At 37.9% G+C, this 27,548-nt stretch overlaps 1 protein-coding gene and 1 long non-coding RNA gene across 6 annotated transcripts in view; one reads left to right on the forward strand and one right to left on the reverse strand.

Moving 5' to 3' along the window:
- Positions 1–3,264, forward strand: part of LOC102024801 — a 36,638-nt gene extending 33,374 nt beyond the window's left edge. For both annotated transcript variants that reach the window (XR_001233715.1, XR_001233714.1), the window contains exon 2: positions 2,492–3,264. This is a non-coding gene — a long non-coding RNA (uncharacterized LOC102024801). The remainder of the gene's footprint in view (positions 1–2,491) is intronic.
- Positions 3,187–27,548, reverse strand: part of Tnik (TRAF2 and NCK interacting kinase) — a 376,373-nt gene continuing 352,011 nt past the window's right edge. For all 4 annotated transcript variants that reach the window (XM_005382987.2, XM_005382990.2, XM_005382989.2 and 1 more), the window contains 10 exons: positions 25,423–25,587; positions 22,765–22,876; positions 21,822–21,992; positions 19,882–20,025; positions 17,707–17,841; positions 12,621–12,721; positions 10,168–10,317; positions 8,235–8,394; positions 7,847–7,986; positions 3,187–5,652 (listed from right to left, as the gene is read on the reverse strand). In XM_005382987.2, coding sequence (XP_005383044.1) covers positions 5,569–5,652; positions 7,847–7,986; positions 8,235–8,394; positions 10,168–10,317; positions 12,621–12,721; positions 17,707–17,841; positions 19,882–20,025; positions 21,822–21,992; positions 22,765–22,876; positions 25,423–25,587 — 1,362 coding nt within the window. In that variant the 3' untranslated portion in view covers positions 3,187–5,568. The remainder of the gene's footprint in view (positions 5,653–7,846; positions 7,987–8,234; positions 8,395–10,167; positions 10,318–12,620; positions 12,722–17,706; positions 17,842–19,881; positions 20,026–21,821; positions 21,993–22,764; positions 22,877–25,422; positions 25,588–27,548) is intronic.

Here is a 27,548-nt window from a genome sequence, read left to right on the forward strand (position 1 = left end):
CAAAGCAGAGGGTGTGAGGAGGAGAGAGGGATCGTGGTCTGGAAGTGGCAAGAGGAACAAGGTGTCCTACTATAAATATTTCACTATTCATATTTGACAGAATAGAGTAAAATAATAATATCCAGGGGCATAAGTATAGGAAACCTTGTTTAGAACCTACCAAAGCATTTATAACTGCCATGTGGAACAACTGTAGGAAGTACTTCCTGAACAATTTCTATGCCTGAGAAAGAATACTACAAAGTAAAAGTTTCAGATGAGAATCCACCACGTATGATTATATCCAATATCAGTAAATTTTTGACAGTTTAAAACATTTAGAAAATTAGAGATTTAAAAAAATAAACAATTACAGCAAAATGACAGTTTTGCCTTCTAACATTATATATATTTAGCATCTTCCTACAATTATGTTAACACTGTAAAAAAGATAGCTAAAATGCACAGAAATAGTTTTATGACATCCAATTTTAAAATTAACCCAGGCTGTCATCCCTTTTTCTCTGCTACCTAATATTTGAAATTCTTATTTGAGATAATTTCTGAGGTGTCTTAAATGATCCATAATATGTATTACTATTTCTTAACACTTACCCCAGGGAAAAGATAAGAAAGAGGATGACTGGAGCACAGATATTTGCTATGTGCAAATTGTGATCCGTAGCTGGAAATGAAAACTCACCTTCTCACCAGCACTTACTGGGCCTCAGTGGTACAGTGCACTTTGGTGCTGATAAAAATAAATCATTAAAGTGGAACCTTTTCATGCAAAGAGCGAATTAGTTTGTAGATAATTACACAAAGCCAAAAATCTGGAAGGTTTAGGAAATTTTTATTTTTAACTGTATTTTCTAGTTTTTCTTCAAATGTCTGGCATCATAGAAATATACCAGTATTTTGATTGGGATTTAAAATAGCTCAAAACCTAGGGATTTTTGTTTAAAAAATACTTTTTTTTGGAAATTTTTATTATGGTGCATTCTGGTTCTTTGTGGGATGGTGTGTCTGGAAGAATAAAGTTTAAAGCACAGGGTTATGATCTCATACTGTTTAGCACTATGAAAATGGTTGTACAATTTAGTTATCTATGGAAAAATTCCCAGAACAGTGATGCAGTATGGAAATTAAAAAACATGAGAAAATATTTAGTGGAAATATTCAGATTGGCAGGTTTGAACCTGCAAATGTTTAAGATGTTTTCTTCTTTGCTGGGGTTCCTAGAGATCAGTTTATACCCATTTTATTTGGGACTCACAAAGGGCAGCTCATTTTAGGGTTCCTGATATCACTAGTCATGGCTAAAAGTACAGTGACACTTATGAGAAACACTGGCAGATAAGATAAATTTGGGCTTTTGGATTTTGTTGTAACTATGTAGACTTGGGGTCAGCTCTTGGTTGATGGATTGGTTTATTATTTTTCATTTCATTTAGTGAATTTAAACTTTTGAAGTGTGAACTAAAAGGTAACTAATAGTTTATGGAAACTGTTGAGATGGTCAGAATATAGTATGTGGAGAAGGTCTGCATGGTAGAGTGTACATTCACAAAGGTCACCAGCAGATTGTAGATTTTTCTCAAGTGCTCCTGCAGAACATTAAGATTAACCCTTAAATTTGACCCATAACTGCATCTTCTTTCTTAAAAATAATGTAGCACATCTAACATCTCAAAGCAATCAGCACAAATGCAAGTGGTGCCTGTTTAAGCAGACTTTCAAAGACAGAACACACTAACACAAAGAGCTCTTCCATGTTTCAAGAATATGTTAACAGGATCTGATGCACATACTAGGGAAAGCTTTTTATTTTTTTTAACTTCATGGAATGTAGGGTCAGACTTCAGCCCTTTCTGGCAATGTCCAAAAACAATGGCTTCAGCCTGAATAGCACACTTCCTTCTACCCTACAGCACAAGAGGGACTAGAGACACCAATTACCAATGAGTCACAAAAGCGGACAGAAAACTGTTAGTAGGTCATGCCAACAGGAATTAAGATGTTTTAAACATGTGTGCTTGATATAAGGTGTATTAGGAGTGCGTCTTGGAAAGCAATGTTGAAGTGTCAGAAAAATGGAGCCCCTACCCAAACGGCCCTGTGAAATTTCACCCAAACATTAAGCTACCTGTTGAATGAATGAATAGGTTTAGGTTTTCTCGAGGCATTATTTAAAAGTTTCCAAGCTGGGCATGGTGGTGCACATCTGTAATCCCAGCACTTGAGAGACTGAGGCAGGTGGATTGGTGTGCATTTGAGGCCAGCCTGGACTACATAGTGAGTTCCAGGCCAGCCTGAACTACGTTGTCTCATCCCTCCCTCCCCCCCAAAAAAGTTTCCAACAAAAATAGTGAGATGTGTCTAAATAGACTGATTAGATTTTATATGAAACTATTTATATTGTTTGCAATGATAATGGTCTGTGAAACTGGTGTGGGGAAGATTCTCATTATCTGAAGGGGCCTTATAGCTCATCCATTTCTACCACCTACAGGATTCAGGAATCCAGGCTACAGTATCCCTGACCAGCACACAGGAAGGACGGTCCACCTGTGCCAGACTCCGGACAAAGGTGATGGTGTGGAAAGGTTCAGTAAATTTGGGTGCACAGCTATGATTTCAGTGCAATAAGGACTGACTAATCTAATAGAACTTACTCTGGGGTTCAGGCTCAGTTTCTCCAGTTTCTAGGAAGAAAATCCCCTACAGGAAGATTAAACCTAGATATTTTTATTAAGATATTATTGAGATAGATGAAGCGAACACCCTCTGAAAGAAATAATAGAGCAAACCCCACAGTTGGGAACTGTATGAGCCACAAGAATACAACTCTGATATATTCTGCATGATGCAGGCCTCACTTTGTTAGGGCTGGCACCTGTCCTGATGGCGAGTATATCTTTTTTTAAGATAAAAGCTTCAAGGAATTCTATGTCTTAAAGGGAAGATTTCTGGGGGATCCTTTTAAATCTGGTTTTGCCTTATAATTACTGTAAAAGATTTGTACAAAAATATAAAAGGCATGGCTTGATGGTTAACATCTGTGTTTTATTGTTGTTGGCACCAGAAAAGCTCATGTTCTATGTTATGTCACTGTACATACTGTAAACAAGACTGCATTAATATTGTTTTCTTATGATTTCTTGTTTCAATGAATCTAGATTTTAAAAAATACATTCACAAACTACCTTATGTTTGAACACAATGATTCCCTTTTATTTCTTAACTGTACCCAAAATTCCCACAATAAAAAATCATTTAAAGCTGTGTGTTTTGAACTTATCACTTAGAAATAAAAACAAAACAAAACATAAAAACAAAGATCAGTTTGCAACATAATTTAAAAAAGCTTCTGGTTTAAAATACCACAGCAGCAATATAAAGAGCTGGTGGCAATCACATTCAGGGATGAGACCCAAATCAATACATTTTCGTTCACATCAACATCCAATTACAGTAGTTGCTAAGCTCAATCCAAAACGTTATTGCTGAATTTGTTGCATGGAATTTGTGAAGATAGTATTGTTCAGCAGCATAATCACAGCAGTAAAAATGAGAACGGGAGGATTTCATTGCTTTTGAGAGCTAAAGGGACCATGAGGAGGACATCTTGGTGATTGCCCAAAGATAATCCTCAATGGCATTCCTGTGTTACCTGCTCAAAATAAATGCAAATGGTAACTACCTTTTGGGGTGGGTGGGGCATAAATATCTAGTCCAGAAACCAGAATATTTCCTTTTCCCTTCCCCGCTTGCCCAAACTACCAGATTGAAATGGCACCATTTTCCTAATGTGTGTTTCGTTCTCATTAATAGTATATCAGCTGCTCAAGTATTTAGGCAACAGTCGGATCATTGTTTTTTGGGAGTGAGGGTGAGGTGTGTTCCATTTACAGTAATTGCTCTCTCCAAAATAAGCCACATTATTGTTGCTGTTGCATCTCCCCCACCGTTTTTTTAAAGAATGATTTTGCCAACTACTGTTTTGTTTTAAAATATTAAATACACCTGAGATTGCCAGTTGAGCTCTCTATATGTCTCCTGGAGATAACACTGCTGTGATGAACAGTGAAACAAAAATTAACAAACGAGGTAGGTTAAAACAGGAAGCGCAACACAGATATTGTTTTGCAACACCTTGATACCACAGGCGGCCATGCTTGTAGCTTTGGAAAAAAATCTCAGACAGTCACGTAAAAGTTCAAATCATTCGAGTAAGAGTTTATAAGGACACAAGTCAACCTGAACTAAATACATACATATCTCTGCACAAATGTTTTTTACCATATGTTGGGTATTTTGGAGGAAGGTAAAGTGATTAGGGTCTCAAATTTTGGCCAAAAGCCTTGCTTTCAAGTTCTCTAAAATGTGAGCCTGCTGTGTCTGAGGCAGGCTCAGGAGTCTAGTCCCTTCTCTCACCAACCCAGGGAAAACACAGGCAGCTCAAAAACATTTATTATTAAGTTTTTTTTCAGTCACAGTTTTCATTTTGAGAAAGTGGCACCCTCACAAGAGAGTTGGGAACATCCAGAGCCGGGATGTCATCAGCTTCCCAATTCCCAGAAAGAACTCAACAAAGTCTCAGTCTTAATGAAGCCCAAACCAAGTGACTTTGTGCATTTTAAAAAGAAATATATATATATAGTGTTTCCCAGAAGCTCTTTCTGTCTGACCCGTCTGTCTTCCTATCTTTTGCCCTGATTTGTTGCATAATGGCTGAGGGAAAGTTGCATTACCAAGTTCCTCCTCAGTCGCCGAGTCCCTCCTCAGTCGCTAGGCCCACTCAACTCAATGGCATTTTTATCCCATTCAACATACTCCATTCTATAAAGGGCCACATAAAAACATGGCCTGTCAGACTCTCAAAAGTGGTAGTTGATTTTATTAGACTAAGGCTAGTAGTTTAGCCATTTAAAATCTATTTCCCAAAAGAGGGGAAAACTAATATTTTTCTTCACTTTTAAAAATTCATTAGCTAGTTGCTATGAAAAAGCAACCATTTGGGTTGATGAAGGCAAGAGATTCTCAAATTATCCCCACTATGCAGTTATGATCTTGAGCGTAAGGAGATAAGGTACATTTATTGTGCTGTCTCTTACCACTGAAAATGGGAAATTTTACAACATACTGTATACTTAAAACTAGCAGGCAGACAGAATTAAAAACGAACTCATTTTCTCAATATGCATCTCTCCCACTCCTACAAAATAAAGGGGGTAAAGGAAAAGGTAAAAAAATTCAAAAGCCACCATAACACAGCTTAATCATAAGAGCACACAATATTTGTTTCTATCCCTAACTCCGAAGGGCACATGGTCCATCTTTGTCCACAAATAACGCAACATCCTTGGGGATCTCCTGGACACTCCTGCCACCTTTTTCTCTCCTTCTCAACCAGGCTGCAACACTGAAAGATGGACTGTTTTGGGAGGGTGGAGGGAGAGGAAAAGGGAAAAGCGTATGTTCAATCAAGCCTTCTGATTCTGCCTCTAGACTGGCATAAGTCCACATGAGTTATGTTCTTTTACATTAGAAATAACGCCATGAAGATAAGTGCCAAGTGCTCTTCTGTTACCAGTTCATCATGGAATTTCTGTTGAGGGTCATGAAAAACACTTGGCTACTTCCTCCAGATCGCACGGATGCAAAAAATACCTGTTTGAAATTAAAAACAAGTTAGTTCAACTGCATGGTTTTCCCCCTCTTTTCTTCAACTGTCCATCCATTTCCTTTCACATGTTCTATCTTTGCCATGTGTCAGCTCTTAAGACTCCTAGTGGCTAGTGCTTATAAAGTGCCTTTGGAGACAGTGCATCCAATGTAAACATGCCTGCCTGTAGTACTATGGTTGATATTATTACTTAGTACAGTATTGGCCTCCAGGACACTATGGGTGCTCTATCTCGACTGTGACATTGGGTGTTCACATTTTAAAAGGGAGTTTCAAGCTAGGACAATGTGCTAGACTTTAGGCCTATGGCACAATAGGTCCTTTGATGGTTTCTAGAAAGGCACAGAGGCTCTGCTTCTCTCCCTCAAAAATGACACAAAGGCAGACCAAGATTTAAGAGAATCCCTGCAAATTCCCAAAGTCATGGGCAAATTTTGGGCCTATTGACTACTCTACAACTTCAGTTTTTAATTTTTAAAAAATTTTAAAAAAAGGAATGTCAATGGTTATGGTCAGATAGGGTAATAAGAGTTTAATGCTCATTTCATTTCACTTAGTGTCTCTGTTGATGCTGGCATATCCTAAGCCGAATGAGATAATGGCATTAATAAGTAGAATCATAGTCGTTTAGGTTTATGTCTGTTAAATTAGTTTATCAAACAACAGAGAGAAGTGAGAAGATCTGGGTTACTGCTTGCTTAAGCTGAATGTAAATGAACCACTGCCCCGGGAAATAATATTTTGGGCTGTGGCATAGCCCTTCAGTCAGCCAACACCTAACTTTAGTAAAGGCATTTGCTTTTGTCACTAGTATTAAGTCTCTGCTACTTCGTTTGCCCAATTTCTTTAGAAGAATGCTCTCTTCCAACAATTTCTTAAGAAGGCCATAGAGATGCTTGTCATTAGGGTAATGCTACATATGAAAATAAAGCTCCATTTTGGTTCAAGGAATCAAAAGGGGAAGGACAGAGAAGACCCATGGAAAACCCTAACGTAGAAAAGAAAGGGATGCTGTTCTCTCTGGTTGTGCGTCCTTGGCTCTAAACCTTTGGCTCCAGACACTGGTGTGGTCCCAGCCTACTCCTGAAAGTGTGGGCTCAGATGAACAGGCTGCTAGGGTAGGTTGTCAGGGAACCAGAGTGTGGGTGTCCAGACCCAGATCACTCCTAGTCTCATTGTCCCCAGAGACTGGGTGTGTGCAGAATGTTATGAGGTTACGTCTGTTTCCTGATATGTTCTTAAGTCCCTGGGACCATCCCTGCCACCCACAGTTACTGTCCACCCGTATCACACCAAGTCAGAGTAGCTGGCCAGAGTCAAATAAGGTAGGCTAGGCCCACACTGCAGTGTTGGATAAAGACCATTCTAGCCTCTGGGGAATTAGGGTGTGCAAAGAGATACAACAGTTCAACTTATCACATTATTTTCTGTGAATGTTTATGTCTGCTGCTGTGGAGGCAGCATTTCTATTTTGGCCATAGCCACAAAGGATGAATTCACAAATGCAGGACAGCTTAGCTGCTAAAAACTCTGGGTTACTCTAGAAGGACGACAAGGTAGAAGCCACACTGTTACAGAATACCCCGCAGAGATGACTAGTCATGCTGAATGGACACTGCTAACTTCACTGGAAAAGAGTCCCCTTATGACATTTCAGAAGAAACATGGCTGGAATGACACAGGACATGGCACTAGTTGAGTTTGTGATTGTGTATTTCTTAAAGAATGGATGACATTTTAAAAAAGCTTATATTTCTACATGTCAGATGTTTTACATACATAGGTGAATATAATGTAAGGGTTAGGTCCTAATGGTGATTTTGTGAAGAGTATAGAAGTGGAAGTACAAAGTTGACCCACTGTGAGATAACAACAATGGACCAATTTCTCTAAATGCTTAGGAAAATTTGGGGTGTCTGCTGAGTTTTTGTGGCCTGCAGGCCACAAAAGTTACTAAGATTTTACAAGAAAATTTTAGATGCTTTATGTTTCTTTTGATATGTGAATAATATATCGTGAGTGTTCACATGAAGCAAACCAAATAATGCCATTTCAAGGTAATATTGACTGTTTAACACAGACGTGATTCAGATCAGTATAAAGGAAAATGAAGGTTTCACAGGTACCTGGTGGTCTCTTAAAATGCAAACACTAATGCAAATGTTGAAACGGATTTACCTTATCATTTCTTTCACATAGAAACTTTAACCTTTGAGCTCGCTTATGCATAAATACTCCATCCAAATGTCCTGTTTCCACTGACCGGATCTCAATAGCTTTCTCGCCCCAGCCCATTATCTGATTGGAATGAATGTAAGCTGTCAAAAGGAATTTCCAAAACTGCATTAAAAACATTAGATGGGCAATAACTCACAGCATCTGTTCACATCTTAACCACAAAAATGACAAACAACTTGAGGTTAACACACAAAGCAAGTCTTACAAGTATTATTCACAGATTTTTTTTTTCTTTTTTTGTGGACTCAAATGGTTGTTTCACATTTCTTGACTTTCGTTTCATTTGGGGGGTGTAACTGCTGAAGGAGATAAGGAATGGTTAACCTACCCACAGATGTGGGCATTTCTCCCCATTGGAGCACCACATCCTTAGTTATCCGGCCGTAGGTGTTCACGTACACCCCCTCATCCTCATAGCAAACAAGCATTTCCATTCCATCTGTTTTAGGCAAGATGACAATAGCATGAGGAGTAATATTGCCCTGAATCTAGAAGACAAAGAAAGGCCAAGCATTGCTTTTAAAAGTGAGATAACACCTCAACTTTCGTCTCTAAGTGCTGAAACATTTTTTTCCACTTTTACTCTAGAGCTTGCAATTTGCCTCATTTAATTTAACCACGGGCCTATCAAATGCCCTGATAAATACAAATGTAGTTACTAGATCAAGAATCCAATTTACTTGTTTCTAAAAACAATAATACAGTATCTATGAAGTACCGAGTATGTGCCAATCACTGAGCCTTTTATATATATACTTTCGAGTCCTTAGAACAGTTTTTCATGGCATGTGTTTGTTTACAGATGAGGAAACTGAATCTTAGAAGGTTTATGTAATTTAATCAAAGCTGTGCTTACATTCGGTAATAGAATCGGGGTTTGAGCACACGTTTTTGTTGATGCTGAAATTTATGTGTTTTCTGTTAGAATTACTATTTCCAACAAAGATAAGGAGAATGCAAATCAGCTGAATGAGATGGAGAGTGTTGAAACGGGGCCAACATGGATTTCTACCAAACAGGCTACGGGTATATAATACAGCCTGTTTATGTGTGCTTAAACACCAAAATAATCCAAATTAATGGTTTACTTAGGGGAAAATTAGATTTACCACTCATTAAAAAATCATACTATTGAAATAAATGTAGATTGAATTGTTCTAGGCAGAGGGGTGGTGCTGTGGTGATGCCCTGGTTGAGAATGCCCTGGCAACTCAGTATGTGCTGGATGGGTAGGAAGGGGAATACTGAGGGTGCTCACAGTGATGTTCTAGCTACCTAAGGATGTGAGTGTGATAAAGTGTAATGCAGCAATGAATGATGGTTGTGTGTGTGTGTATATAAAATATGCTAAAACAACTTTTTTTTAAAAAAGTGATTGTGCTTTTTTTAGGTTAAAGTCTTCAAACTCTCAAAATACCAATCAGGAGTGGATTAGGCCTCCAAATTCCTGACAGATTCTACTGAATACAAACCTAAGGCTGACAAGGATTACATACAGGACACTTGATTTACCTTGAACCAGTTCCAATGATGAATGCATGCAGGATTTCCCTTAGGAGTCATGTTTTAGGAAATGTATCAGTGTAGTAATGTAAATATTATGTTGTTAATAAGTAGAAGTACAATTTGCAGAGTCCTGTGTTAAGTACTTTAGACCCATTACCTAAGTTAATGCTGAAATAACTCTGGTGGACAGCCTTCTCATTCCCATTTATACATATTTGTACATGTGAAGGCTGAGAGTCGGAAAGGCTGCCTGACATTTGCATTACCGCAAATTCGTACATGCTGGACTCAGAGTATGAGCTCCAGTGTGTCTGACTCCACCACATACACTGTCCTCATACTGAAAATAGGAACTAAAAATAGACAAAAGGGGATTTTCTCCAAAAGTTAGTTTATAACTACTGACTTTCACCCCACATAAAATGAATTAATTTCCCTTCAAAAATTGAAAATGGAAACTCATCTAGCATATAAAATTTATGCCCTTGAAGAAAGGAAAAATGCATTTTAATTTAAAACCCAAACAGACCACAATGGAATGCATGTCAAATAATTTCTATTAAGTGCTGTTTTCTTTAGAAAGTAACAAACATTACTTAAATTTACAAGTTTTACTTATTAAAAACTTTCTCTACTTAGTGAAGGCCCAAAGTCCATGTGTTTTACTGGTTAGTAAAAGTTAGCACAAACAAATCTCCTTCTATATTCAAGCTATTGTACAGAGAGCCTTTGACAATCTGCTTCTAGGAACTTACATGAGATGGTATGTAGATATCATAAGAGTTTCCTGAATCAACATCAATTACATGGAATCCAGTGTGTGAGCCAAAAATAACCTTTAACCTCTGACCTTCTTCTACAGTGAGGTCAACTAGTAGAGGCTTGTGTTGAAGATCTGCAAAAGACTATAAACATCACCCCCCCATTAGTTTCAACAACATTTCTTCTTCTTTTTTTTTTTTGGTTTTCTTCTGGTACCGGGAATCGAACTCATGACCTTGCCAGGCAGGCGCTGTGCCACTGAGCTAAATCCCCAGCCCCTCAACAACACTTCTTGAGGAAGTTAATTTCTGCCCCTTTTCAGATGAAAAGCTAGGAAATTTCCATCTCAGTGTTAAGTCTGTTTAGATTCTAGCACTAGGAGAAGGACGAGGAGAAGGAGAAGGAGGAGGAGGAGGAGGAGGAGGAGGAGGAGGAGGAGGAATCCAGCATGTATTGGTGTCCTTTTCTCCATCTCTGGTCCTTTAAGGCAGACAAGGTGGTGTACACCTGTTTTGAATCACTGTGTATTGAAAACTTGATGCTTGGGTACTGCTGTTATTTCCTGTTTATCTCTGGCCTTTGCACTCTGGAGAAGTTCTAGTGACCGCTCTGGCCCCTTTCTTTTCCATGTGGCCCATCGGTGGTGGCTGCATTTCAGAGACTGCCTGGGGTTGGAAGCCAGGACCTGCTCTGTGCTGAGCCTTTTCAAGATTGAAGAATATGTTCTGGTAACAATTTCCTTCAGTGATTGAATGGGTGTCAGAGTGGCACTCTTTCTAAAGTCAATGTTGAAATCTGGGATAGGTTTGGATGGTAAGAGAAGAAATCAGGAGTTAAAGACAAGAAGACCCAGGACTTGCACTGAACATTAAGGTTTAACTAGACAAGGGACAAATAAGATTTCTAGCCAAGTTTATTAAGATTCCTGTGAGCTTGATCCAGGGCCCAAGCCATAACTAGCTGTCAAATGTTCCTCTAGTATGATTTAGTAACACCTTTTCTAGACTTTGAAATTTAGGGGAGGATTTAAGAAACCAAAACTGGCTTTGGCCATAATACCACTGCCAGTTATCATCCCTTTCCCTCATCTTTTGCTACTGTCATCCTCACAGCACAGGCAGATTTGGTCTCCTATCCTTGTCCTGTGGGAAGGCTGCACCTTCTGCTACCTCTAATCCTTCCTGTTGAGATCCTTGCTTTTGTTCTTTCTTCTCCTTAGACTGGGGCTTCTCTGTTCAACAGAGTGATTTGCAGCCTCTCAAGGGCTTTGGCTAGTAGCCTGATGGGGGTAAACTCAGAATCAGAATGGAAATTGAAAAGCTTTTACGGAGAGATTTTGGCAGAACAGCAGCACCACATTAACTTTTGGAAACCATCCCTCAAGCGTTATTGGATCCTAATGCATTCCCAAAATTTCTTTCCATAAAAGCAGGGTCATAGAGGGGAGCCCATTTCTACTCGTGAATCTATCTTCCTGAGCACATCACAAATGAACCACTTGCACTAAGGGAAAAAGATAGAAGTGGGGTGAGTCAGCCCCAAAGAAAGCTGGTATCATGTTCCCAGGGCAGCTTCTGCTTTCTCATGTGGCATTTGTGGCAAGAAAGAATACATAGATCCAAAGAGAAATGATAGTCATAAAGGAGAGGAAGAGTGAGGGCCAATGTGGTACAGAAAAAGAGAGATAGAGGAAACAGAGAGTAAATTGACTCAGACTATGGAAAGGATTTGTGCCTCATAAAACACCAAGGTGCCTGCAAATATTGGTCCTCTGGCCTCCTCAGGTTAGCTTTCATGAGCTGGGGTTGATGGCACTAGCATATGCTCATTTCAGTTTGGCTGAATTTCATGAAAGATCATTCCAACTATGTCAAATGCAGATTCAGAAAAGGCAAAAAAGAAAAAGGCAATCAAAATGGGAGAATGTAGAGAAATTAGGTCATTTTCATAACCAATCACAGTCAATATTCATTTCAGAGAAGTCTTAATAGTGACAGGGACATATGGGCATCAGTTGAGTTCTAGAGATTTTATCCAGAAAGGCTCATGATGAGTAGAAGAGTTGGCGACTCCAGTTATCCTTGAAATTCAGTGTGCCATTTTGTGACAAAATAGACAATACTCTACATAGCTTTCCCATAAATACTACTATGTAATAACATAATTGGTGTTTTTCCTAGTAACCATTCTATATTAAATGTGTCTTGAAGATGATGATTCATAGACCCCAAATGAAGGAAAGCAAACATAAATTTTAATTTCACCAATTTTATAGCACTTTTTAGTATTTAATTTTTGCTTTTGAACTATTGAACCCGTCAAAATCTATCTTTTCAAATAATTCTACTGCTGGCATGTGGAGTAAAATTGGTATTGATTTGTATGGAAAACAGACCACAGATGGAAACTGAAAATAAAATAAAAATGCCAGCATATGCCTACTCACCTTAAATGCCATGAACTTATGATATGGTTTAGGAGCCCAAGCGTATATTTCCACGGCATTCTTTAAGGCAATCACCAAGAATTTGATCCTTTCATATTTAACTGTAATATAAAAGTTACAAATTTTAAAAAATCATTTATTCAATTTTTTATATTAATGAATTATAAACCACAAGACTTAAGTATATACCTCTAGAGATATACCCCATAGTTAAGTGTGATGCTCCTGGTGTGGAGTTTCTTTTTTTTTAATAGCTACAGATTTAACTTCTGTACTTTGCTGGCAGAATAGTTGGGGTGTTTAGCTTTATACTGGAAACTTTTTCTTTATCTAAGGATATAACTGTCTTTAACCACTAAGTTTACACATGTCTATTTATTGTAATAAAAATCTGCATAATTTCCTATGTTATTTTGCCTGGCTTTTACTTATTTTATTCTAGTTTTTTGTCTGTTGAGACAGGGTCTCACCATGCAGTTCTGACTGCTCTTGAACTCACTTTGTAGTCCAGGATGACCTTGAACTCACAACAATCCTCCTGCCTCAGCCTTCTGAGTGCGGGGATTACAGGCATGCACCACCTCAGCTGGCCCTTCCCTGGCTTTTATGTGCACCCAAATGTTAAGTAGCTGAGATATAGTATGGCAAGGTGGTAGAAAAACTTAGCAAATAGGTAGATACACAAAGGAAAACATTTGCTTATTATTCAAATTTGAATATAATTATTAAGTAAAATAATTATTTCTTTATGTTTATAATTAAAGATGGGACATTAGGAGCTCTGGGTTCTGCCAGTGGCTTATTTTTAAGGGCTCTATATATTTTGACAATTCCTGTAATTTTTTAGGAAAATGAAATACTGTAATAAGCATCTTAAATTTCATGGATAGAGACTTGGTAAAATGATTGGGCACCTACTTCATTTTCACCTTCCATAAAGTAGTATTCAAGAAATGCTTATTGAACAAACGAATGGAAGAGTAAATTCTGTTGTCTAACATCTGAATTATTATGGTCCCGGTATGTCTGATACCACAGTGACGAACATTTACAGTCATGCCTTGGGAAGTTACAGAATCCTTTAAATGCACTCTACATTCCTCACTACTGAATGTGGATTCTAATTGTTAGAAAATCTATAATCCACAAATGTTACATATGCCAATCATTTTTCTTCATATAATATTCATAAAAACAGAATATTCTGTGTCCAAAAAAATTGAGTAGGGAAAATTTTAATATACTCAAATGACATATTAAATTTCTAGTTGTCTCCATGATTTTTCATGATACGAATTATGTTTAAAAGACTATTCTTTGGTAGCCTTGCCTAATACTTAGGAAAAGATTCATAATCACAGTTTAAATAGTCTAAGAAAATAAAGAAATGTTTTAAATGACTCATGAATACGCCATTTGCTTTTGTGTTTTATTCTCTCATTCTATATTTTTGAAGTTTCATGGAAATTTGAATATACTGGAATAAACATGTGTTACAAGAAAACCTTTGTGTTGCTTTGGCTGGAATTCCACTAGCAAAGCAAAGTGGAGAATCCAAGTGGTTCTTTGGATGACTGAGGCAAAAATGTTTCTGAAAATTAAGCTGGTCTCAATAGTTAGAGAGATAATTACCAGTCATTATTCTCTGGTGGCATTTGCTTTGCATGTGTGGATATGTCAGCCTGGTAACGTCAGAGCAAGGATTAGAAGGAAGGGCCAAACATGTTAGAAGGGCTACTGGAAGATTTGTAGATTGAATAGGACTTCTGTAGCTCATAGGTATAGGCAAGAAATGACATTCTGAAATTTTATTATTTCCTTCAGTAAATGTGATTATTCTGTATTCATACCAGTATTAGTTTATGTACAGAAAATTTAATCACTAGAAACATTTGGGGTAACAAATGCTGAGTAATAAAGGTAAAATAATTAAAGGGAAATTTAAAAATATTTATTCATCAAATGTCTAGAAGCAGCTTTAAAACTCTTTCCATAATAGCACTTAAATTGCATTGCTTGCCTCTGAAAGGGATGCCTGTTCTAAAATAAAGAAACCTACTGTCTTCAAAAGAAGACCCAATATGCATATGAATCTGAATTCTACCTGGTGTGGGAATGAGGAGCTGCACGTTTAATGCTTTGCCAAAGAATCAGATAAAAGACAAAGGAAAATTAGAAATCAGGGTTTATTGTTAGAAAGGTATTATATAATTCTGTTTCCCAAACGAAAATGCACTGTGTAGCAGCTAAGAATGTACCTCACCAGCTTGGTGTGGAAAAACACTCCCTCATGTGGTCTGGTTTGTGAATGATATTCTGTTCTTTGACAGTGTATTCCTTTCTTTAACCAGTCCTATTTAACTGGTTTCTTTGTGCTTGGCACCATGCTAGGTGCTGGGCAGCACCAATACAGACATGACTCTGGAGACACATATTTATAGACATCAATGTTTATTTTCTCTAAGAGCTGCTTTAAATGCATAGTGATAAGCCCGTTGGTTGAAAGGGGCATGTCCTTTCTGGCACCAGAACCTTCAGCTTTCCAGCACCATGCTTCCTTGTGTCAAGGTACTTGGGAGGGTCATTTAGAATGAAATTAGAGGAAAGGGATGTGGAGGTTCAGCTCCCGACCAGCCTCCTCTCTCTAGCTGGCAAAGATGACATACTCAGGTTCCTTCCAGGCCTGGCCAGGATAGGTGAATTCTCTAACATGTGTCCCTGCTTCCATACTCTGTCTTTCACACACCTGATTGGATTTTGGCCTCTGTCCTGTAGTACACATAAATACAGCAACCCTACTGGTTAAAATTTCAAAACTGCAGCAGGGTTTTCTGAGACCACATCACGGACACCTCCGAAGCCAAGGTGCTTAAAGCTCCCTGTTACTCCTTTACTGTCATTCCTCATGTTAAAATTATGACTCTTATCCACTACATATTTTGAAAACTTCTACACATTTTCTTACTTTTATCAGCTTTGAATCAAACAAGTTTTACAGGTACATATGCAAAACAGTCAAATAGTTCTACAAGGCTTAAGAAAAACAGCCCTGCCTTAGGCCTAATTCCTGCTCCCTACCTACAGACATTTGCAGCTCTTAATTACTTCTTCAACAGTTTCTTTCCAGATTGCTTAAAAATATGTCTATTTTGTTATTTCTTGCTTTTCTTTCATTTGTAGACACTATCCACTGAGCTTACCGTATGGAAAGGATTTAGTTTCTTATCTCATTTCCTTTTCGCTCTAGCTTTCTCTCATGGACACAAATTACATCCACTCACATAACCCCCAAATAGTTATATTTTAAATTTTTGGTTACAGCAATAAGAAATGGTCATATTATTACTGTTCACAGCTGAGACACATAGAAACCATGATTAAATTTCCTTCATTTTTTTCTGCTTCCTTACTTCCTATGCATCTACCTCTAAGCCCATCTAAACTTCCTGCTAGGAAATACCCTTAACATGGTCAACAGTGGCAAGTCATCCATTCATACCATTTTCTTTTTCTTGGAGGCATCCCTTTCTGGAACCTGCATCCTCCTATTCTTCTAGCACTGATTTCTCTCCGGGCTTGTGGCAGAATTGTTACTCTAGATTGCCTTCCCCATAATTTTGGTATTTTTCACTTTTTTTTTTTTTCACCTGGATTATCAAGTTTGGTTCCTTATTTTGGGAAGACATAGCCTCCACTAGCTTCCCAAGAAACTTATGAAGTTGTACTTTTAAAAAGATCCCACAGGGTCTGAAAATATCTTCATCCTGCATTAAAATTGCATAGCAGTTTAGTGCTATATGTGTCAAAGTTACTGGGCCATCAGGGGCCATATGTCTGGGCAAACACTGCTCTAGGAGTATCCGTGGAGGTGTATCTGTGTGAAAGTAACATCTGAATCAGTAGACTGGGTAAAGCCTATTGCCCATATCAGTGTGGGTACATATCACCTATAGTATGACAAACTGATTAGAACAAAAAGGCTGAGTCCTCCTGCCTGTTTAAGCTGGGACGTCAGTTATTTTCTGGCCTCTGTGGTCTGATTCAATTATAAGCTCTTCTTGGGTCTTTAGCTTGCTTTCTGACTGAAACTGCCTTATCAGTTCTGGTTCTTGGGCCCTTTAACTTGGACTAGAGTTATACCATTGACTCTCTTGTGTCCCCAGCTTGCTGACTACAGACCTTAGGACTTCTCAGGTTCTATAAACATGTGAGCTGATTCCTTATCTCTCTTCCCTTTTCCCTCTACATCCCATGTACATATATATAATATGATATATATGATATATATATAATATATATGATATATCATCTATATATGATAGAGACGATATATCATATATATGTGATATATATGGTGTATTTTATATATATATATGATATATCATATCTTGTGGGTTGTTTTTCTGGAAAACCCTAACACTGATGGGTTACAAATACTTACTAGAGATATGTAATTTTGCTTCCAGAATTTTGAAGGTTTTGCTTCATCTTCTAAGCTACTTCTTTTGCTGAGAAGTCTCAAGCCACTCAAATTCTGGGTCTGTTACATGTAAACTGTTTATTAATTTACTTACAGTCTGGAAGCTTTAAGACGTTGTCACTTCCTGGGTGCTCAATTCCTAGATCTTTCTGGGTTCTGTGAAGTGACTGGAATATTTTGATATTTTCCTAACTATAGATTTAGAATTGAGTATAATCTCGGTCTGCTAGATCTGTCTTGAGTCACCCAGATATTCTTGTTTAATTGTATTGATATTTTTGTTTTCTAGCTTCTTTTTTCTTGATCCCTTTGACTATGTAGGTTTATGACATTTTTATTCCTTTATTGTCATTTTAATGGATCCTTGGGAGGAAGTGCATATAAATGTTCAAATTGCAGCCTAGAACTTTATTCTGAATGCATTTTTGAACTATCAATATAATTCTTTGGGAATAATTCAAGTATACTTAAGTTTCCAGCAACATCTTAAACTAGCCACACAGACACCACTAATATCTGATAGAAAAAAACAAAATGAAACTTAACTGAATAATTCTGACTCAGTTAAATATATGAAACTTGCAAATCTTTTGTCTTGAGACTTACCAACTTTGTAATGTATACAGCCTTCCAAGTCTCCAACAGTGATCCAGCCCTGTTTCTTTTCCACTTCTGGGTCATTGTGTAGTATTCTGTTTCTTAACCATGACAGATAGTAAACTCGTAGCTTATTCTTCTTTCCTGTTGAAATAATACAGCTTTAGTTTCTCTAATCAGTGTGTGATAATGGATAGCCTCTATGTGTCTCCTTTATTCCTGTACTTTATATTATTATTGTAAAGATTACAACTGTTAGTATATTATTAGTTTTACTTAATTAACCCTCAAAAACAGGAATTTTAAAAGAAGACAGAGAAACAAGTTTAACAAAGTCAATTTGGGTTCACAAAATGAGACTAGGCAAATTCATGGTGCTGAGATCCCTGAAAGAAATATCACATAAAAACAAGAAAGAAAAGCTGTGGGCTTGAAAAAACTTGAAAGTTCCCTTTGATAAACTGATGTGGAGTAAAGAATTCATGGGATGATAGTGAAACATCTAGGTAGTAGGAAGAGTATACAAGGAACAAAATTTAATATACACCGTTAGATTAGCTGAGTACTGGAGAAGGAGGTAGCTTTTGGGTACTCTTCTTAAGTAATGAGAAATTTAGATCTGTACATTTTATTTCTTGGCTATTCATTTCTTTTTCCCTGGCTTTAAAGATGTTTTATGTTTTAGAGATACAATATATACCAGAAGAGAATTCATTTGAACATTGCAGACTGGATGTGATAGAAGAGTGCAATCAGAATTTAAACTAAGGCAATCAAATTCGAAGTACCACTGCTCTATGGATTAAAGGGTGATTTAAAAATCTTTCTCCCTTATTTTCATTTTCTCTTTTTGCATATGTGCTTTATGATAAAAGGAAACAGTTACACTCCTAAGAGTGAGGATGTGTCACAAACAGCATCGTAAAGACTGAATTTTCTGGTAGCATTTCCACTTTGGGGAGGTAACTGGAAGATGTGTGGTTTTAATTTTGATTCAGTAGTATAGCAATCAAGAAAGCAATTAGCCAGAAAACACAAATCATAATAGATGAAGAATTTACTTGGTTATCTCTTATTTGGGCAGGATAAGATGCTATGCATTCAGTGGAAAGGTAAAATCAAGAAATCAATTATAGTCCCAAGTAAAGAAAATTTCTCAGAATAGAAGCACAGCTGAAGAGTTAAACTCTCTTCAAAACAGAAGCCCTGTATTGTCTCTTCCTGTAACAAAGACTCAGTGTGAAGTCATGTTCGCAAACTTGGATGCACAACAGGAAGCCCTCAGGAGCTATGGATGCTGTTGATGCCTGAGCCCTATCCCTTGAGATTCTGACCCTCATCTGAATTGCATCCTGGATTATCCCTTCTCCTTAGGTTTTTTGAAAGTGTACTAGCACAGTTAATTCCATAGTTAATGGAGTGGGAAGGGAAGAAAGTCATTTGTTGAATTCCTTCAAATACTATCAGGAAGAAAAAAATTTCAATGAACATAGACTCTTCCAGGGTGTTTTCTAAATCTGTCAGTAATAGAAACTTACCATTTTTATCCACCTATTTTTAAAAAATATTTCTTTTGGGAAAAAAGAAAGCAGCAGAGTATAGTAGTAATGATTCTCCCACTCCATGCTCTTCGCAAACTTCATCACCAAATGGTCCAGCTACTCTTCCCAAAACATCCGTAGACTATTAACGGCTGTTGTGAGAAGAGACACCAGAGACATTTCTGCTAACGGACTTCCCTTCTGAAAAACTTATATTTTGATATTCTCCATCTCAGATTATATGGCAATAATTGATGTACAGATGTATTAAAAATATGCTTGCAAGTCCTGACAGTGGTAAAAGCCTATGTCTCTGTCTCTGTCTGTCTATGTGTCTGTGTCTATGTCTATGTCTGTCTGTGTCTATCCATGTCTGTATCTTTATCAATGTCTATATCTACTGTATCTATCTATATATCTATATCTTTCTTTTGTGCTACATTTCTTACACATATTTAATGCAGAGGTGAATCTTCCCTTTAAATGTCAGAATCTCCAGTGTTACAATAGGTGGATGATTTTACCCTGGTGATGCTGCTCACTGGCTGAGAATGGCAAAGCTTACAGTTTCTTCACAAATGAGGTGATCACCTTTCCTACCTATGCAGACCTAGAGAACTATTAAGTCAGCTTAGTAACATACCTGATATTGTCACAAGAACATTCAGTCCTTCTAGCACATCCATCTGCTGAAATCGCCTTCTGTTGATCAGATTATAGACTTTCCCTTGTCCACTTCGGTCCAAAAGCATCAGGCCATTTTCAGTTCCCACCAAAAGATTTACACCTACAAAGTTAAAAAGCACCCTAAGATTGATTTTTTATGGATTTTAGCATGCTCTATTTGGGAGCCCTATAAAACCTAACACACCGCTCTTTGTAAATATAAACAATGGGCAAGTAGTTACTACAGTAAGGGGTATAGAAGTTGAAAGTTTGACTTGGTAATTAAATCACTGTCCCTCAGGTAATGGAATTACAGTTTTATAAAATGGTGGCAGCATTCATTACCTCTGGCCATTTACTACCTAGTATAGGGAGTGCTTGTCAAATGGAACCTTAGGCACAGCTGTGCAGGCAGCACAATTTGCCTTTATTCCCTTCCTAGAACAAGCAAAATCTATTTCTTTGTTTTATTTTTATTTTTTTAAATTTTTTTGTCTTGTTGAGACAGGGTCTCGATATGCAGCTCAGGCTGGCCTTGAGTTCACTTTGTAGCCCAAGCTGGTCTCGAACTCCCAGTGATCCTCCTGCCTCAGCCTCCGGAGTGCTGGGATTACAGGCATGTGCCACCACGCCCAGCCAAAATCTGTTTCTTGACTTTCCTTATATATCCTACTTCTTTCCTTACCCAAGGGCCACCCCCACATTTATTCAGGCAGTATGTTCTCAGAAACTTAATCTGTTCACCTTCAATATATAGAGTTCCATTTCTATACTCTATTGGGAAAAAAAAGCTTTTTTTCCTTTTCACCCCAAAATTTCACTACCATATATCCCATACACTCAGGATTCTGCTCTGTGAGGGAAATGATAAACTGGTGCAAGAAAAAGTGTTAATAGACTGAGAGTGACAGAAATACTGACTTTAAGTGACTTCTGGAATTTCAGCATAGCCCATCTGCCAGTAATTCTTACTTACAAAAGCTCTGGCAGGTAAGTCGTCTTGTCTGGATAGTAATAATCCCCAAAAAATCATATTTAAGAGGATGAATTATCCACCCACTGAGACATACACAACATAAGAGGTTCACCAGGCAATGGGCTGTATTCATGAACACGCAACACATGAGCCTCTCTTATTTATATTTCTACCCTCTGAAATCGTGAATGTCTACTCTTTCATCCACATGTGAAGTCTCACAATATTAAATCTGGCTGTCTTGTTTTCACCTATCTGTCTCATCTCCAGAGGACAGAGCCATCATACCTCTCATGAAACGTTCTTCAGGCTTTGTACTTTTCCCCACTAACACACCAAATTCTTTTAGCACTTTAAAATTATAATACTCCAGCCCAGGCCTAGTATTTCAGATAGGTACAGATGGGCCACATCTTTATCTGGTCATGAAGTTTACAGAAACACAGACTAGGACTTTGATTTCTATCATACTTGTCATACTTTCTATCATACTTATACAGAGTTTGAGGTCAGATAACAGCTGTAGGTTGAAGTTTTGAATTAAAAGATAAGGCTCATAATTTTTGTTTTTTAGTTTTATCTGGTAGTATGGCATAGGGAATTCACTAAAATAGGTTGGACTAATTTTTAACTATGAAACTATCTCTTTGTAAGATGTTGTTGTATAGATCATTGAGACAGAATGTGAGGCAGATCACACAGGGATGGATACATAGTGGGTGAGTATTAAGTGGTGGCTAGTTTTGTAGGTATTCTCCTTGGTAGTATGGTATCAGCTCTTTCTACGTATAAAGCTGGTTTTGGTCTCTTCTGAGGTCATAATAATCCTAAGTCAGGTCCCTAATATGGATGAATCACCTAGTGTTTTTGATAGTAAGATCCATAGGATTGTAATGTTTCAGGGTCAGTTCACTAATGAATAGAGAAAAGTACAAACATACCCCACAAAGCTGCACAAAGTATTTCTGAGTTGAATCGTTTCTTGTATTTTCTGATTTCTGGTGTGTCGCTATGAGGTCGAATGTTGGTTGGGTTTACGTTTACCACGGAAATCTTTCTTGCTTCGTTGAGTTTGGCCTGTTCTTGTCTAAGAAGTTCGCTAGTAAACAGAGCTTTGAGAAAAAGAATCAGAGAAGTCAATGGCATCTTGAAAGATAACCAATGGAGATTTGGAGAAGGGACTTCAAAACACTATGATTGCTCCTTCTTTGGTGTACAAAAGGTACAAACTCTGAAACTACACTTATTTTATACTTTTTTTAGTAGGATAAAGTATAAGTCATTCATAGATGCAGTATTTTATTCATTAGTAAAACAAACTTAGAGACATTACTTAAATGGTTTAGAAAATTAATATTAATCTTACAAAATCCCCACTTCTTGTAAATATATGCAAGAAATATTAACTTTTTGAAATTCCACATTGACAAGTTGACCTAACTGGCTTTATTGAGTAATGAATTGCAGAAGTCCAGAAAGCAAGACTATCCTCAGAATCAGCCAGACTTTTGTGGTAGGAAGCACACACATAAACTCAATACAGCTCAACACGCACTTATTAAGTGTATATTGTGTGCATAGCATTGTACCCAGAAGTTGTTTTTGGGAAATATATGGTAAGTTCAGAGATTGCTGAGGGGCAGCTTTTCCTATGGCCCCTGGATACCTCTGGGTTCCTATCAGAAGCAAAACAGGAAAAATAGGAAAGATGGGAAGGGGGAGACAAAAGAGATTTATTTTAGAAATCCTATATAAATAATTCCTTTTAAAACAGGGCCCAGGCATTTAGTGGCTTAACTATTCAACTAGTGACAATTTTCCTCATCAGGTCACCCCAAAAAGGAAATCCAGCTATTTCTAAGACACCGGGGCCTTTCAGATTACCTGCAGCTGATGACTCTTCATCCTCCTCATCTTCATCAGTGGGAGATGTCTGGTATACTCTGGGGTCCACAAAGGGAGTGAAAGAGGCTTTGGTGCTGCTTCCCATGCCATACTAATAAGCAAGAGGATGAAGAAGAGCTGATAAATAAATACTGCAAGAATCAACGGTGCTAATAACATTTTGCTTGGGCTTTACAATGGTTGTAGACTCCTTGATTTACTCAGCTGTTCACACTCCAACCCCCTGGTTCAAAGTACGTGACTCTCTCCAATTTCTCCTGGCATTTTTACCCACTAACTAGTGGGCATTTATTGGGCTTTATCAATTATCAGACTTTGAGATCTGTGGCAAGAAAATTATATTTGGGTAACATATGGTCCCTTAATATCTGTAGAGGGGGTGTAAAAGACCTTATTTCTACTTTTTTTTGTCCTTTTTTTTGAGCTGGGGTCTTGCTGTATAGTTCAGGCTGGCCTTGAACTCACTATGTAGCCCAAGCTGGCCTCAAACTCATGGCAATCCTCCTGCCTCAGTCTTTTGAGTGCTGGGATTATGGGCCTGTGCCACCATGCCCCGCTCTTATTTCTACTTTTAAGTAAAAACAATCTTATGTTAATCAAATGGTTTTAAGAAAATGGGACACAATTAGGAATCTACTTAGTAAGTATGACTACACAGAACTTCATCATGAACACATCATGACTACATAGAACTTCATCATGAATTTTAAGAAAATGGGACACAGTTAGGAATCTACCTAGTAAGCATGACTACACAGAACTTCATCATGAATACCTCAAGAGGTCTTCTGTTGGAAGGGTGGCCTTTGGGCCCTTCCACTCTGACCTGGTAATGTGTGTGGACTGGTGCTGGTGTCAAAACCTTTAAAATCTTGAATTTAGGGATTATTTCATTTAGGAATTGATTTTTCCTTTCCATGATGATTTTAAAAGGATGCATATACAGTATTTACATACTATACTTGAGGACTTCATGAAGACATTAGGTTTGAGGTTAATGTATGTTAAGGGCTTACTTAACAATGCAGTCTCAAGGGCTTGGATAGCACCATAAAGTCATGAAGTCAGAAGTAGACTCAGGAACATTAAACTCAGTATCAGGGCTTCATGTAATAGTATTTGAATTCTATGTTTGAGTCTTGCCAAAGAGCTATAGTAACTATCTTCCCCTCTTGTCAGTCATTTTCATTTCTATTATGTTCATCTTTTGAACATCACAAACATACCTGTATTCAACATAAGTCCTTTTTTAGGGGGAATAGTATCATTAAGTAAAGGTTTTTTGTTTTGTTTTTAGGTTTCTATTAAAAAATATACCAACATCTTAGATCCCTAAACATATAGGGAAAAGAAACACAAAAATCTAATTGATTTAATTCAAGATTTCTCTTTCACCAATTGAAATGAAAATAATTGCATCCTCCTCAGGGTAGGATTTTTAGTCCCAGATAGAAAAATTTTCACACACATTTTCTCCTTTGGCCCTTAGAAGTCTAAGAAGGAGGCAGACAGGAATCAATATTCCCATTTAGAGCCGAGGCAGCAATACAATTTGAACCAGGGTCCTCTTGGTACTGACAGAGGTGTTCAGGCAGAAAACGCCTGCCCACACTGGATGAAGCTACAGTAGGAGGTTGTACTTTTCGATAGTTCTCCGTGTACAGAAAACTCACCTGCTTTATAATGTTAGAATCTAAAGGGTGCCTCATAAAAATTCATTGTGTGGACAATGTCAGAAAAACCAATACACGTGTATATAAACACATATAGAGCGTCTTTGTGATGCAAAAGGCTGTTCAGGAAACATGACTAAGCCCTGTAAACTCATCCAACTGGTGGATGCTAACTGTGAGCACCAACAGCCTGTGTTCCTTCAGGACTTTTCCCATAATTGTATGAATACAAGAAAGATAATATCTTCTTTCTCCTTAGTCATGCAATTTGGAGTTTAGGAATTTTAACACCACAAGAAACTATTAATTTTCCTTTTTCACAAAAAAATCATTTCAACTTTATTTTACAGTAATACCTCGGTTCATGAACACTTCTGTTTGCAAACAATTTGGTTCTCAAATAAGTGTTTGATAAAATTTTGCCTCTGTTTGCCAACTCTGCATCATTAGGTTACAAACACAGCCATGGCCATCTTCCCCACATGAACACAAATGCAGCCATCTTTTCCCAAATAGTAAAGCAAATTAATTTTGTAAACTAGGGTACCACTCTACTTAACAAACTTAGTTTTACTAAATTAATGTAAATATGAACCTCAATTGTTAGGTTTGAAGGCTCTATACTGGCCTTCAAGAACTATCACTGGCTTGTAAATAAGATCCCCGATCTGGCTTGTGACATAGAAGGCTCAGTCACAAGCTAGCTGTGTTCTGTGGAAAACTCACTTCACCTCAGTGAGCCTCAGTACTGTCATCTGTGAAAACGGGTATTGGTGCCAAAGTAATCTCAACTTTTCACTGCTCTGCGTCTATCAGCTATTTGAGCATGTGCATAAGTAGTTACATCATGGAAACCAACCAAACATGATTAAGGGAGTTTGGCAACACCTCATTCTTGAAGACTGTAAAGTTTCAGAAGCCCATGAAGGGGAATAGCACAGTCGTAGCTGTAGCCAGCACCTACTTCAGTTCCAGAGTCCATCTCCTGGGGATGGGTGGAAACACGCCCCAGGCCCTCAGTTGGGGTCCCAGCGGGGGAATGGCTCTGCTGCACCAGGTCAGGGAGATTGATGTGACCAGCGAAGCCATTGCTGTCACTGTGGCCCGATCGCTTCTTCTCTCCAGCTGTCTGAGGGGCACAACACATGGGGACCATTAGAGAGTGAAGGAAAAGGTCACAGAGCAATATCACTCCTCACAGAGAACAGGTGCAAGGGACTCCGAACTGACCCATGGGTATGGGAAGGTAACTTTCAAGTTTCTGTTTTACCTAAGAGAAGAAAAAAGAAGCTTTGCTGAAATTTAGTAGATGAATATTTGTACACTTGTTGGAATCATGTTTGGGGTAGAAGTCCCCATACTTAGGTTGATTCTTGGCTATTGTGAATAGTGCTGCTATCAACATAGAAGTGCAGATGTCTCTAGTGATTTCATTTCTTTTGGATATATACCCAATACTAGAATTGCTTTTTTTTACCTTTTTGAAGGATCTCCATACTGTTTTTCATAATAGCTACATTTCCGCCAATAGAATGCAAGGGTCCCCTTTTCTTTACATCTTCACCAGCACCTATCTGTATTCTTTTTGACAACAATCATTCTTACTGGGGTGAAGTGCTGTCTCACTGTGGCTTTGATTTGCCTTTCCATGATTACCAAAATGTTGAGCATCTTTTCATATACCTGTGGCCATTTGTATGATGTCTTTTTAGATCTATTGTCCATTTTAAATTGAGTTGTTTTTTGTTATTGAGTTTTTTGAGTTCCTTATAGAAGAATTGATAAAAATATGGTATGTTTAAAGTTTAAAAAATATTTCAGTAAAACACACATTGCTCTCTAGTTCCCCTCATTTCAAACACACTTATTGCATCATTCTTGGCACTTTCTGAAGCAGTTCTGGAAGTACTCTTTCTTGAATGTCTTTATGAGGTGTGATAAAAGATACAGCATGCATGTACCAACTTCATACAATGAATGTAATCATTACGTACTACAAACATGCACTAATAAAAAAACCTTAATACTGAAAAATAATACAGCGAATGAGTCTGAGTGCCATCCAATGGAAATACAGGCTTGTACAAACATTACAGTATATCTTATCCATTTTATTTACTAGATCTGGTACTGTGTGACTGCTGGATCTTCCCCAAATTCAAAATGATCAGGAAAAGTAAACATTTTGGATCAGTTCAGGACTTTGAGGCAGCCATGGCAAGGCAACTAAAGACGCTCATGAAAGAGGACTTCTAGGGCTGTTTCAGAAAAGTGTCAAGAATGATGAGATAAATGTGCTAGAAATGAGGGGAATATTTTGAGGGGGGTTAGTGATGATGCCTTTTTTACTGTAATAATTTTTAAAAATTTAAATATTCATATTTGCCAATCACACCTCATTTAATCTGGATATCTGCTCCTTGTCAGATACATAGTCTGCAGATATATTTCTTCCATTTTATAGGTTGTCTCATACTGTTAATTGTTCCCTTTGCTGTACACAGTCTTGCAACTCTTTGATTTAACATGCAACTAGCTCACTGAGGACTCTTAGAGCAGACCTGATGAAGTAATTATTTCCCTTTCCACCTTCTCTTTCTTTCAATCATTACCCCAAAACTTCAGAGTGCCTATGAAATGTGAATTGTCCTGTCACAAGTGGAACAGCCAAGAGGGAGGTGGGCACACTCCCTACCCTCTCTGTGGCTGCTGTGGGCAAGGGTTCATGCTTTCCTTTTGGCCATCTGCCTGGCCTGGCTTCTTCCTTCCAGAGCCGGTCTTGGCCTTATGGTTACAGCTCTGTACCTGCTACTGTAGTAAAGTAAAAGGCAATTTTTGTTACTATCACTGGGAGACAAAACAGACTAGGAGGCTTTGAAGGGGAAAGTGATGTTATGAGAGGGAAATGATAAGTAAATGGAAGCCTAGTGTCTTCTGCTTCTTGGCAACATCGATCCTGGACTACAGACTGTCCCCGAGTGGGACCTCTTCTAGGTTCATTGTGCCCAGCGCTTATTTTGAGCTTGTACTAGTGCCCTTCCCCAGAGCTGAACATTTCATCTTCTAAATGACATTTAGGGAGTTCAATCT

This window comes from Chinchilla lanigera, unplaced genomic scaffold (genome assembly GCF_000276665.1).
Source record: "Chinchilla lanigera isolate Chin_1 unplaced genomic scaffold, ChiLan1.0 scaffold00019, whole genome shotgun sequence".
Classification (NCBI taxonomy): Eukaryota; Metazoa; Chordata; class Mammalia; order Rodentia; family Chinchillidae; genus Chinchilla; species Chinchilla lanigera.